Source organism: Diceros bicornis, chromosome 19, assembly GCF_020826845.1.
Source record: "Diceros bicornis minor isolate mBicDic1 chromosome 19, mDicBic1.mat.cur, whole genome shotgun sequence".
NCBI classification, from domain to species: Eukaryota; Metazoa; Chordata; class Mammalia; order Perissodactyla; family Rhinocerotidae; genus Diceros; species Diceros bicornis.
The window spans coordinates 22,117,909-22,131,348 of NC_080758.1; the positions used below are offsets into that span (position 1 = coordinate 22,117,909).

General features: G+C 39.5%; 1 protein-coding gene across 2 annotated transcripts in view; it reads right to left on the reverse strand.

Moving 5' to 3' along the window:
- The window catches only part of RPRD1B (regulation of nuclear pre-mRNA domain containing 1B), a 49,557-nt gene that overhangs the window by 17,013 nt on the left and 19,104 nt on the right, over positions 1-13,440 (reverse strand). Inside the window, exons 4-7 of one of the 2 annotated variants that reach the window (XM_058562717.1) lie at positions 11,440-11,552; positions 9,453-9,579; positions 3,378-3,553; positions 1,946-2,028 (exon numbers count right to left, since the gene is read on the reverse strand). In XM_058562717.1, the coding sequence (XP_058418700.1) occupies positions 1,978-2,028; positions 3,378-3,553; positions 9,453-9,579; positions 11,440-11,552 (467 nt within the window). In that variant the 3' untranslated portion in view covers positions 1,946-1,977. Of the gene's footprint in view, positions 1-1,945; positions 2,029-3,377; positions 3,554-9,452; positions 9,580-11,439; positions 11,553-13,440 lie in introns of those variants that run through there. The other variant, XM_058562715.1, reaches the window with a different exon arrangement.

The window sequence follows — 13,440 nt, forward strand, 5'->3', positions numbered from 1 at the left end:
AACCATAACACCCAGAAGCAAAACCAAAAACAAAAAAATCATTTCAAAATGAATCATGATTCTACCTAAAAGAAAAGTAGAACAAAAGAGCAAACCCACAGGAATTTCTATCAAATACTCACTTTTCTTTACAACCAACAATTAAATCAGATTTGTCAACCACTTTTCATGCAACCTAAGAAAAAAAACTTCTTCTTTACAGAAAAACACTGCATCAAGTGATGAATTTTGCTCACAGAACAAATATCTATTTAGGAACAATTATGGTCCTGACACTCTAAGAGCAGTCAAAGAGTATTACAGTCTATCAAACTTTGGAAGACCCACGGAAGGCATTATGGTGTTCAGAAACTGCACGTGCATCTGATAATCCTCCTATGTTTTTAATAAACTTCTGACCAAATTATTATGTTATTATTAACATTTTAAATTTTTTCTTGGTCTATTTCAACTTAGACACAATGAGTTATGATATCCCCTTACTTATAACATTTCTCACATCCTATTTTAACTCCTTGTTTGCTACTGTTTCTCCCCAACTAGAAAGTAAGCTCCTTGAGGGGAGAGTATATACATCTCCTGACGGGTGCAGGCTTTGCTGACGTCACAAATGAATGAGCAGCTCCCTAGAGTACAGAGCCAAATTCCCACGGCTAGGCTCTGGCACCTCCCCCTACACCTTCTGTCTTTTGTCTTTTTTCACACATCTGTCTGCTCCAGTCTGGCTATTCCCCATTTATAAATATATTTCTCTTCTTCAATTGCTATTTCTTTTTACAAAAAGGCTTTACTGCCTGTTGGGAAGTTTGGACTTAACCTTAAACCACAATCAGAATTGCCAACTGTCTCCTTAATCTGCATTATGTATAATCCCCTGGTTTGGTTTCATGTTCACCCATGCTGTTTATGCCAGAATATGACTTCCTTGAGGGCAGAAACACAATGTCTTTCTGTGAGCCATAACTTCCCCCTCCCACATCCCAGTATATAAATCATCCTGCGCTCTTAATCATCCCACTCCCTATCCCAAAGTTTAGGAAACGCTGAGAAACCTAACATAAAATTCTCAAGTGAAAGAAAAAGAAAGATATGTTTGTTACGTAAAGGAAGATATAAACTTAGAAAAAAAACTTATGTGTTAACAAACAAGAACTCTGAAAAGAAAACAAACTCTCAAGCAAGTAATTACATTTCCAGAGTTATAAGAATTCTACGTATTTATACATTGAAGGCAATGAAAGGATTAAAAAATAAAAGATTTCATTAGCATTCTGATGTGGCAGTTTTAAAAAAAGAAATGGTAGTGTTAAAAAAAAACAGGTACACTTTTATGTACTGCCCTCATCAATAAGACACTTTTGGAGGACTTGGAAGAATTCATAGTAATAATGCACCTTTCAAGTGGCACATACTTAGTAAGTTTTACCACCACCATAATGATATAATGGAATAACACCAGTGTATTATGGGACATGAGAGAAAAATCTTAGAGAAAATCTAGAGAACAGACTGTTTACATTTTTAACAAGCAGGGATAAACAAAGAACTAAAGCCATCTCTCAACATCTTATGTTGTATCTAATCATTTGCTTTTTTAAATGCAGCAAATTTAGCTCCATTTTTACAATAAATGGTTTCGTTCAAGGGGCTGGGAGACATGGTTTGGGATAAGAACCTTTAGTTCAGAATCTGTACTTTCCAGTGGTGTGACGTTCCCGTTCTGATTCTTAAGCAATGGAATTCCAATACCCAGATGAGTGGAAGAATTTGGACTGGAAAGCTACAGAACACACTCAAATCTCTGATCCACCTCTCTTCCTTAATGACTTCTCGTGGCATCCAGCAAACCACTGGCTCTACAGAAACCAGAATGATCCCCCAAGAAATATAGGAAGGAAGGAAAGTACAACTGTGAAGAAGGGAAACAAACAGTTAATCCACTCACCAACCCAATCTCCTTCTCAAAGACTCTGTCCTCTATGGCTTGCCACATTCCACCCGACAACAGCTGCTCATGATAATCAATGTCTGACAGATCAGAGAAAGCCCTTAATGTGTCGCCAAGGGGCAGTTCAACAGATGGCATGGTGACTTACAACCAGAATCATTAATTACACTCTCTTATTAGTCCCGGGGCACAGTGCTGAAAATGCTTCCTCAGTGAAAGATGAGCATTTCAGATAAATGACCGTCTGGTACTGCCTGTGAAACTCCCTTTAGGATTTCTGGTCAGTATCGATTTCTAAATCTAAGCCATACTATTTTTACAGTCATTTGCCATCTACCACTTTCCAGCCAGGAATATGAAGTTCCTATTACCACTGCCCATCACCGCTCCCATAATCATTGCACGTAAAGATATGGTAAAAAGTGCCCATCATTCATTTCCCCCCTCAAGTCAGCTGACAGTATTGAAAGGCAAACACTGTAATGCCAGCCACAGGGCTAGCTCAATTTTCCTTCCCTCTGTGCCAGAGACCGTTATTTCTTGGGTGCAAGGCGGCAGGGTGGTGTTTCAGGGGAAGACACACTATCCCCTCCTTCCTTATCTACTCTGCTATTTCTTATAATATGTGATTGGTTCTCCAACTCAAAACCGCCCTCCCCTCCCAAACCACTGGGTGCAACTCCTTTCTATGTCTCTCTTTTAGAAAAAGGGCCAACACTACTGAAAAGGAAGCCTAGCAGCTTGGGGCAAGCAAAAGTCCCCAAATATCCACACTGCTGGCTCCGTTATCCCAAATGACTAAGCACTGAGGTTAAACCACCACGTACTTAATTAAAAAGCCAAACAAATGCATGGTGAGAAATGAGTTCTGAAGCCCCTCCCCAAGGGCACTCAGACTAATGTCAACTCAGGGTAGAAATTAGTTCCCCCTCAACAGTTTGAGAACTGGGCTCCACAAACATTACTGTGAAATTTTAGAACTAACTCCAGACAGACCTTGGATTGGCCTTAACATGGATACAAGTCAGAAATAAATCTCATATAACCCCAAAATAAGAAATTTTTAAGCATTTCCCAAATACTACCAAATAAACATTCTTTGGTTTTGCTGACCTCCTGTTCTTTTTGTACCTCAGTCTACAATTGTTTTTTTTAACGTGAGTTCAAACTAAAGCAATATTAAGATCTTAAACGCTGTGATTTAACAGTTCATTGTTTCATATATTCCAATTTGTTTTTTCTTGGACATATAAAAACATGGACTTCAATTTTCAACCAGGTTCAAATAATTACAATAACTGAAGGATGTTCACATCTCATGAATTTTTAGAAGACAAAAATGTATTAGTAAAGGCATAATAAAACCTTCTAATGTGGGCTACAGGAAGGGGAACTTGGGAAGTCTGGGTCTGCCCTGCAATGTACTCACTTCTAGTTTTTTCTCCTTTTCTGACAAAACATCCTTCTGGTTCTGGGTGTACTCCACCAGCATCCGAGCCAGCTGGCGCCGGTCTTCCAGCTCTGCCGCCAGGCGCCCGTTATATTCTGCTAGTAACAGACATGCTTCATCTACTGTTTTTGAAAGACGTTCAGCTGCCTCTTTGTCTAAGTACAAATGGGACCGAAAAACAGAGACAATATACAAATCACATAGGCACGATTGCAAACATTTCTGGGGGAGACTAACAGCTTCTGACCTCATGTACAAAGTCCAAGGATAAGGCAGAATCTGTGGACAAACAATGGACTGGCTCACCGAGAACTCCAAATGCACTCACTCCTGTCAGCAAGACAGGACATTTCTGAATTACCTGAACTGAGGCAATTGTACAAGGAGGGGAATCTGGCAAAGGATTTCTAAATGTTTATTCCAAACGTTTATTCTAAATGCTTTTTTGCTTTGCAAAAGCTCTACAAATAAAACAAACAGAAAGAGATATTTCAGGTCAGACATGAAATACTTTTTCCTTGCCTCTTATAATTTCAAAAGTGCTTTCATTCATATTATTTCATTAAGTATTCTTTGCACATTCCTCTGAAATACAAAAGCAAGCGCTCATTACTTGAGTGTGAAAACTAAAACAAAAAAGTCCTTCAGAACAGGTTCAATGTCATATGGTTAGCTGAGCAGCTGGGACTCAAACCAGATCTCTAAAATGGACCTTCAGGACTCTACCTCTTAAACTACATAAGCCTTGAACCTGGGTACGAGCTCTCTTTCGTTCAGCAAAATATAGGGTCTAATAAGAACAGAGGCTTTCAAATGCTTCTGAATGTGACCCATAGTAAGAAATATACTTTATGTAAACACATACGAAATTAAAAGCAACAAAAGTTTCATAAAACAATACTTATCCTTACTATGTGCAAAGTGTTCTACTTTTATTCCATTAAAAAAAATATATTGGTCATTACCTACCAGAATGATTTCTTGTCCAATTAATGGGTTGCAACTCATTGTTTAGAAAAAACCTGTGCTGAGGTATCTACATATAAGAAAGGGTATTCTTGGAAAGAAGTAGTGAACAAGGCTCAACATTAGGAAAGGAGAGGAAGAGACAAAAGGACAATTTATATTTAAAATAACTGATAGAATTAATTACACATGGGTGGTGGTGAGATTAGAACTTTAAATATGTATCCCTCATTTTAAAAAGGCCTTTAAAGATCAAGAATAGATGGGTGCTGTGAAACAGAGCACCAGTGACTCCAGTAGTTCCATGGGACAAACTAAAAGTGAGTTACACAGTGATACAAATATGATGCCCCTATGATTACAGGTCTCCAGAGGTGAGAGACAGTATTCTCATAGGTAATCGGGAATTAAGAATTCCCAACAGTTTCTCTGGTAAAATGTCTGGCGTTTAGATGCCTTCTTAATATGAACATTGGGAGATGAATTGTTGAGGCACTCCAAATTAAGTCTGATGACGCAGATCAGGCACTTCTATCCTCTTGGGGGATAGGGAAACAGAAAGATGTTCTTGGAGAAGGAGAAGGAGTGAGCCAAACAGAACACAAAGGGAAGAGACAACCTCGGTCATAGAGGGTAAAAGGGACAGCAAAAGCTATTCTTCTAGATTGGTGGTACAGTCTGGGAACAAGCTGCTGGGGTGGTTAGGTTAGTTTTAGCTTTGTCGTTGCTTGACTATATGATTTTTTAAAAAAATGGTTAATTTATTGAGACATTTTAGTGCCCGTGGCAAAAAATGGCAAGGAAAACACTAATTTTTAAGATTTCTAAAAAATCAATTCTCACCCTCTAAGAACTTGTTCAAGGGAGATAATTCATTCACACAAATAATTACAACCCAGAAAAATAACTTGTAATAGTTTTATGAGCTACAGAAAAAATGCAGTCACAATGTAGCAGCAAGATGCTTGCTTTAGAGAACTTACCTGTGGGTGTCCTCACATCCTCTTCCCACCCTGTTACACAGATGAGTGGCTGTGTGCCTCTTTCAGCCAGCCCTCCACTCGTGCATAGGCCCCATTCCCTCTTCCTTACTTCAAGATTCAGTTTCTATGACTGTCTCCTAAGTTTCCCCAGGCCTTATCACGTTCCCTTTCTCCCTCCTGAAGCACTACCATCGGCACACAAACATACCGTCACTCTTTAGCTGTTGACCAATTTCGCTGCTCCCTTCACAGCAGAACTCCTCAAGAAAGTTATCTATACTCCTTGTACCCACCTCCTCTCCTACCACTGTCACTAAACCCACTCCAATCAGACTTTCATACCCCAAATCTTCCAATTAGCTTAAAAAGGTGTGGGCTCCTATCGTGTGCCCAACACTGTTCTAGGCTCTCAGAGCCAGCAGGGAACACAAAGGACAAAAACTTTCTATCCCCAAGGAGTTAACCCTCTCAGATAGAAAGAGAAACAGTACACTACATTTTATTTATTTATCAGCTGAAGATAAGAACTAGAGAGAAAAATAAGGCAGAGAAGAAAAAATGGAGCATTCAGAGGGAGGACTGCAATTTTAAATACAGTCATCAGGGTAGGCCTCACTGAGGTGATATGTAAACCAAGGCCTGGAGGAAGTGAGAGAACAAGCCATGTGACTCTCCGGGGAAGATCACTCCAGGCAGAGGGAACACCAAATACAAAGGCCCGAGGAGGGGAGAGTGCCTGGCAAGGAGCCCATATGACTGGAGTGCATTGAGCAGTAAGAGTCATGACCCAACTTCCATTTTAACAAATCATTCTGGTTACTGTGTCGAGAACAGAATGATGGCTGGGGTGGGAGACAAGGAGGAACAGGGACACCAGGTAGGAGGCTACTGCAATAATCCAAGTGAAGATGGTGGTGACTCACACCAAGTGGCAATGGTAGAGGTGGTGACAAGGTGTCAGATACCAGTTTTGGTCCCAATCAACAGGAATGATGACGAGGTCATTTATTGAGATGGGGAAGACCATGAGAGAAATGAATTTTGGAGGGAAGATGAGTATTTGGTTTGGGATCGGTAAAGTCTGAAATGTTCAAGGGAGAGGGCAACACTAGAGATGTAAATTAGGGAATCATCAGCATAAAAACTCTTATTGAAAATCATCAAACTGGATGAGAGGAACTGTCAGTGAAACTAGCTAGAGAAGAGGGCTAAGTGCTCAACATTAAGAGGTCAAAGAGAAGTGAAGAAACCAGTGAAGGAGACCGAAAAAACCTGGCCGGAGAGAGAAAAGGAAAACCAGGAGAAACAGGGTCCTAGTTTCCTACTGCTGCTACAACAAATTACCACAAATTTATTGGCTTAGAACAACACAAACGTATTACCTTGATGTATATTGCTGTGGCCCTTTCCTGGATCTTCAAAATGCATCACTCCCCAAATCTGCTTCCATAGTCGTATCTCCTTCTCTGACTCTTGTCCTCCCACCTTCCTCTTATGAGGACCCTGTGATTACATGGGGCCCACCCAAATAATACAGGATAATCTCCCCATCTCAAGTTCCTTAACTTAATCACATCTACAAAGTCTCTTTTGCCACATAAAATAATATACTCACAGGTTCTGGAAATTAGGACATGGACATTTTTGAGGGGGTATTATTCTGTCTATCACACCAAGTGAGAAAGTATTTTCAGGAAGAAGAAACGATCAACTGGGCCAAATGTCACTGAGGTCAAGCTAAGATGACCTCAAGTTAAGACTGGGCAAAAAAATCATCACTGAATTCAGCAACATGGCAGTCATGAGCAACATTGATAAGGACAGTTTCAATAAAGTAGAATCAACAGAGAATGTGAGGAGGGAAAATGCAGACAGGTGAGCCTAGGCAACCTATTTTGGATGTTTTGCTATAAAGAATAGAGAAATGAGGCAGTAGCTAGACGAAGATACGGGTCAAGAAAAAAGTTTTTCCCATGTGGGAAAAAAATACACATTTTTATGCTGTTGAGACTGATCCTACAAAGGAAAAAAACAGAAGCTGCGAGAGAAAGGGGAGATTGTTGGAGCAACGTCCTTCAGTAGGTGAGAAGGAACAGGTCTAACATCAGGTAGAGGGGCCAGTTTAGAAAACAGCTGTTCTCCCACAGCAATAGGAAGAAAAGTCAGCCAATGTGTGTTATTTGTTTTTCCCAGCCACATTCAGCTGTGCAGGCACAAGACAGGAATAGATAAAAAGCTGGACTTAAGAATGGTGGTTGCCAGAGGCCAGGGGGAGGAGGAAATGAGTTGATGTTATTTAACGGATACAGAGTTTCAGTTTTACAAGATGAAAAGAGTTCTGGACATTGGTTGCATAACAATGGGAATGTACTTAACACTACTGAATTGTACACTTAAAAATGGTTAAGATGGTAAATCTTGTTTGTGTATTTTACAATTAAAAATGAAAATAAATAAGTAATTTTAAAAGCTATACAAGACCTTTAGGTCAGTGAAAACAGACAAATGAAATCGTATACATTGCTAGCTTTATATTAATTTGCTTCTAATTTCTGCAGATTGTGATTCTGACAGTAAGAATAAACGAGGTGGTCCTTATAATAGTAGTACAGTCATGCACCACATAATGACATTTCCATCAATGACAGACCGCATATACGACAGTGGTCTCATAAGATTAGTACATATAGCCTGGGTGTGTAGTAGGCTATACCATCTAGGGTTGTGTAAGTACACTCTACGATGTTCGCACAATGGTGAAATCACCTAAGGATGCGTTTCTCAGAATGCATTCCCATTGTTAAGTGACGCACGACTGTTATAAAAAAAACTTGGATTTAACCAAGAGAAACATTGAATTTCTGCCAGGAGACTATGGTGAAGGGGAAAAAGAGGAAAAGGGATTGAGGGTATATGTGAGGTAGTGATTATAAAGACTCTAAGCTGAGTAAAGAAGAAAGAGAGAACATAAGGAGAGTGAAGGCTGGGAAAATGTGAAAGAATCAATAGACTGTTAAATCCAGTAGGGTTTAAGTCTTAGAGGCGAGGAAGTAGACGGAATGAGCCAAAATGCTTCTTGTATGATTTAGAAGGGCTCAGTGTTGTGTTCTCCAACTAAGCAGACTCCTGCCTAAGGGTCTTTACATGTACTGTCTCCTCTGTCTGGGTGGCACTTCCTTTCCTCAGATATGCTCACAGCTTGCTTGCTAATTTATTTGGGCCTCTGGTCAAAGATCATCTCATCAGAAAGGCCTTTTCTTGACACCTTTAGAACAGAACCTCCTTCAATCATTCTCCACCCCACACCCCTGCTGTACTTTTCTTTTTTGCACTTAACCCCTGAGGGGACGTAGGTGGGACGCGAAGGGCATCTGCTACATAGTGTACCTCAATATCTGTTGAATGAAGGAAACACTTCATGAGCAACCTTGATTTCCTTTCGATGGATGTGGAGGAAGTTAGTGAAGCAGCCGAGTCAAGGAGGGGACTGGATGGGGAAAATGGTGGCCCTCAGAAGAAAGGAACAAAAGGTCCGAGCTTTCATAACAGAAAGAATACAGGCTTTGCAGCCTAGGCTGGAATCCCAAGATCCACTACTTGTGTGACCTTGGGCAAGACACTGAACCTCTCAAAACCTCAATTTCCTCTGATACAATACGGTGACAGACATTCAGCGATCTCCAAAGATTATCATGAAGAGTAGAAATATCTGGCACAGAGCACACTCTATAAATATTAGTTCATGGTTCATTCTTCCCCTTCAATTTCCCACACATAAAGTGGCAATAATGCCAACTGCTGCTCCCTAATTGGGGGTGATCATCAGGAGGGTAAAATGATACTAAGAATACACACCTGGAGTTCTTGGCATTGAAGGAACTACCACCTAAGGGAGGTATCAGTGTACAGTGTATAAATCACACAGTGCTGAATCATAATTTTTTTTCTTTTAGTAAAAAGGTCATGAGTTTAATGCCTTCCTCCCAGCCCCCTGCACACACAATCTGCACTGTTTTCAACAGACCTTACTTAGCACGCCTAGAGTTTGATGCATTAGAGATATGTCCTTGTTCCCTCAACTTTTACCCAAACTCTACCTTCTTACCTGTTATTTTTTCCAATAGAGAAACATCTTGCACTTCCTGGGGCAAAGAAGCAATTTTCTGTCGGACAGTAGCGTCCCCGGATGCAGCATTTTCCAGGTCCTGCAAAGCTTTGATTAGTTCCTCAGTCTGTACAATGAAAACACAAAGAACACTGTCCATTAAGACATACGGGGTTTAAAGAAAACTAGTTGGGAGTTAAATGAAGTGAAAGCAAATTTTAAAAATGGTCATTCCCGACATGTAAAAAAAAATTGTTCTTAGTCTCAGAGCTTATACTGAAGTCAATGATATGGATTCTAAGAGAATGTACAAAGTTAATTTTTCTAAGTCCATGGCTGAACATGAATGAAATTCTACATGATTCTTTAAAAAAAAAAAACAATTTTTTTAAAGAGTATGTTTTTAGCAACTTAAGAAAATGGAGCCTGGTTCATATTGTTTAGTTTCAAATGATGCATAATTTCTAGTATAGCACGGTCTCCAATATAGAATAAAGAGGTATACATATCACACCTTTAACAACTGTGTGTTGATTGATTACATGAAATGACACCACCTACTTCAATTCTTTCTTGGGTTTGCTTTACAAAATGAATGTCACAAGATGACATTTTCAGTTTTGGCAGCCACTCTCAAAATTAAATGTGTCAAACTCGTTAATTACAAACAAGGGGGAAGAACAGGAAGAACAAACCAATCTGCATAGTCTGTGTATACCAAAAAGAGATTTTTAAATAGTGAGAAAACACAGAATGCTGACAGGTTAGCTAGCCCATAATGATCCAGGAGTAGCTAACCATGTAGATGGTAGTCAAATTATCCTGAAAGTTGATAATCCAGACTGTTCTCTTGAATTCTTTTTTTTTTTTTGTGAGGAAGCTCAGCCCTGAGCTAACATCCGTGCTAATCCTCCTCTTTTTGCTGAGGAAGACGGGCTCCGAGCTAACATCTATTGCCAATCCTCCTCTTTTTTTTTTTTTTTCTTCCCGAAGCCCCAGTAGATAGTTGTATGTCATAGCTGCACATCCCTCTAGTTGCTCCATGTGGGATGCGGCCTCAGCCTGGCCGGAGAAGCAGTGCGTTGGTGCGCACCTGGATCTGAACCTGGGCCGCCAGCAGCGGAGCGTGAGCACTCAACCGCTAAGACACGGGGTCGGCCCCTCTTGAAGTTTTTAAATGCAAAGATATGTGGCCCAACAGTGCTTTCATTTAACCCCCAGTCTAATTCAACATTTTAACATAGGACAAATCAGACAGGATTCCTATTTACATAGGCCTTAAACACACCTATGTGTAATAAAGTAAAGCTGTTTTAGGCAAAATGAGAGGCAGCGTAACCCAAAAAGAGCATGAGCTCTAAAGTTAGTCAGACCCAGATTCAAATTAAGACATTGGGCAAGTTACTTACTCTGTCTCCTTGAGCCTGGTTTTCTTTGACTGTAAATAAATAATAGCTAAAATGAACCAACCACACAGAGTTCATGAGCTAACTTATATGAAGGGCCAAATAATGCAAATATATGGTTAAAAACTCCAGTAAATGGTAGCTCTCTGTTTTAATATTTAAATAGGTTACATTGTAGCAAATTTGCCACTGTCATGTAGAAGCTAACTTGTTTACTTATAAAAAACAACCTCACTTTTGGGGGGACAAGCCACAGCAGAGGACTTTTGAATGGTAACATTATCTACCCCTTTCACAAAAATCTACTTTTTAAGAATATTTTCAATTCCTAGGAACGAAAAAAAGCCAAGTCCAAGTACTCTATAAAACATAAATCCATCCCAGAGTCACAGCATGCAAAGAGAAAGTCAAGCCTGCTGTCTGCCAAGCTTCACTGGGTGGCTCGTGCACCCAGTGCTCTGGGAGCTGCCCTCTGGTGATTTCATACTATTGGTTACCTGCGCCACCTTGTGGCCATAATCTTCAACTAGAAGTCACTTCACCAAGCCACTCTGACCTACTCTCTGGGGGTCAAGACATACCAAGAGGGGTCCAGCAGAAGGATCTTGGGGAGAGTAGCTTCCAGGGTAGTCGTCATCCTCTTCCTCTTGTATCTGCTGAAAAGTTCGCTTCAGAGACTTCTTCTCCTCTGTTGCTAGAGGAAAGAAAAAAGTGACAAATTTGGGTCACAACAGCCTGCATAGGTAAGAGTCAAATGCTATGCACAATGGGTCACATGTAAAAAAGGGCAGAAGGGGTCTATATCTCCAGAGATGGCTTAATATTAACCTTTATGCCAGTTATTTTAAACTGGTGGTAGTTCCCTACATGACTGAAAAGTCAAAATGGCCCTAGTCTGTCATTTCAGATTGACTCACTTGAAAAATACTACTGAAAACAAGCATCTAAAAGTGAAACTTACCAAACTAACACATTTAATTTAAAAAACCTCATTATCTTAAAAAAAAAAAAGTTAACAGGAGAAGTAAAGTGGTAAGAAATCCATCAGATAATAATGAAGCAAGCCGATGTGCTGTGAGGGTTTGTAGAGAATATACTGCACATAAAATGAGATTCTTTATGCTTTCCAAGATAATTTCAGAAAATAAATAGTAGAGAGAAATCCATCAATAAAATCGTGTCAAAAACTCTAAACACAAATATCCTTTAAACTATCCCTTTAAAAACAAAACAAACCTAATTTTATCTTAAAATTAAAAATAACCATTACTGAGAAATATGATTGATACTACTAAGAGAAATTACTTAAGTTACTATTTTAAAATTAACCACTTTTGAGGCTAACAGCTTACATTTTTTATTAACCGTATCATATGCTTTTAAATTAGGATAAATGTGTTAATTCCAAAATCATTCCTTTTGTATCAAATTGGACAATCCAAAATAAATGCCAAATAACTGTGAGACATAAATCTAAATGATAAATTCAGGTTTGGAAAGTAAAGAAACTACTGGACACCTAACACCTGCCAGGCACTGCAATCGTTTCTTTACATTTAATCCTTTCAACAATTCTAAGATGTAATATCTCCATTTTTCAAGTGAGAAAATGAAGACCCAGAGAAGTTAAATAACTTCAAAATCTGTGCTCTTTCCACCACAGTCAAATTACTTAGCACCACACAATTACCATCTCATCTGTCAAATGAGAGGGTCACCAGGCACCTGCCTCAGAACTCTATGAGTCATAAACAGAATAACGTACACTTCTTGCTTAATTAAACACTTTCTTCTGGAATCAAGGATGTAGTTCCTGTTCCCTACCTTATACATTAACCGACCACACTATGTTTGACGTGAAAGCAAAGTCAATATCATGTGTTTTATCTTTTCTCGATGTTTTTGTTTGTTCTACTAAAAACAAAAAAAGAAACAGCAACATTTGCAATATAGCCAGTCCTTACTTTGCACGATTCTATTATGCATGGATTTGTTAGCACGGTTTAAACGACAAGAGTCCCCCAATAACACGGCTCAAATTTCAGTTACCGTGGCATGTGAACTCTGAGTAATTGCATAAACGACAAACTTTACCACTAACTTCAGCCCACAATCACCACGTAAATAACAGAAGTGCATCACGATCAGTGACCACATTACTTCTTTCAAGGTCAGTGACTGGTCACTGCACATCTGTTATTCAGTTCACACAGACAGCGAAGTGTCTAGTTCTGTTGTCTCCCAGTGATAAAATCCACGTGACATTTTATAAAAATGAATAATCAAAACAGGGAACTGTCTGACACAAAGATGAAAGAGCAGCAAAGAAACTAAAACTAATGCTAGAAGAGAAATTTGAACAGAACGTAAACGGAGCTGTAGAAGAAACATCTGGCTGTAGGAACTCGGGCACCACCACACCCTTCTAGAGACCAGACTCACAGCCAGAGGAATTTAGTGAAGGCCAACCTATCAACATAAATGAAGAAAGGCGCTGTGACGAAAAGGATGACAATGTCCTGGAGGGAGTGATGCTGACAAAAAACTTCATGTTAAAGCAACTCTCAGAGATATTTCACGAC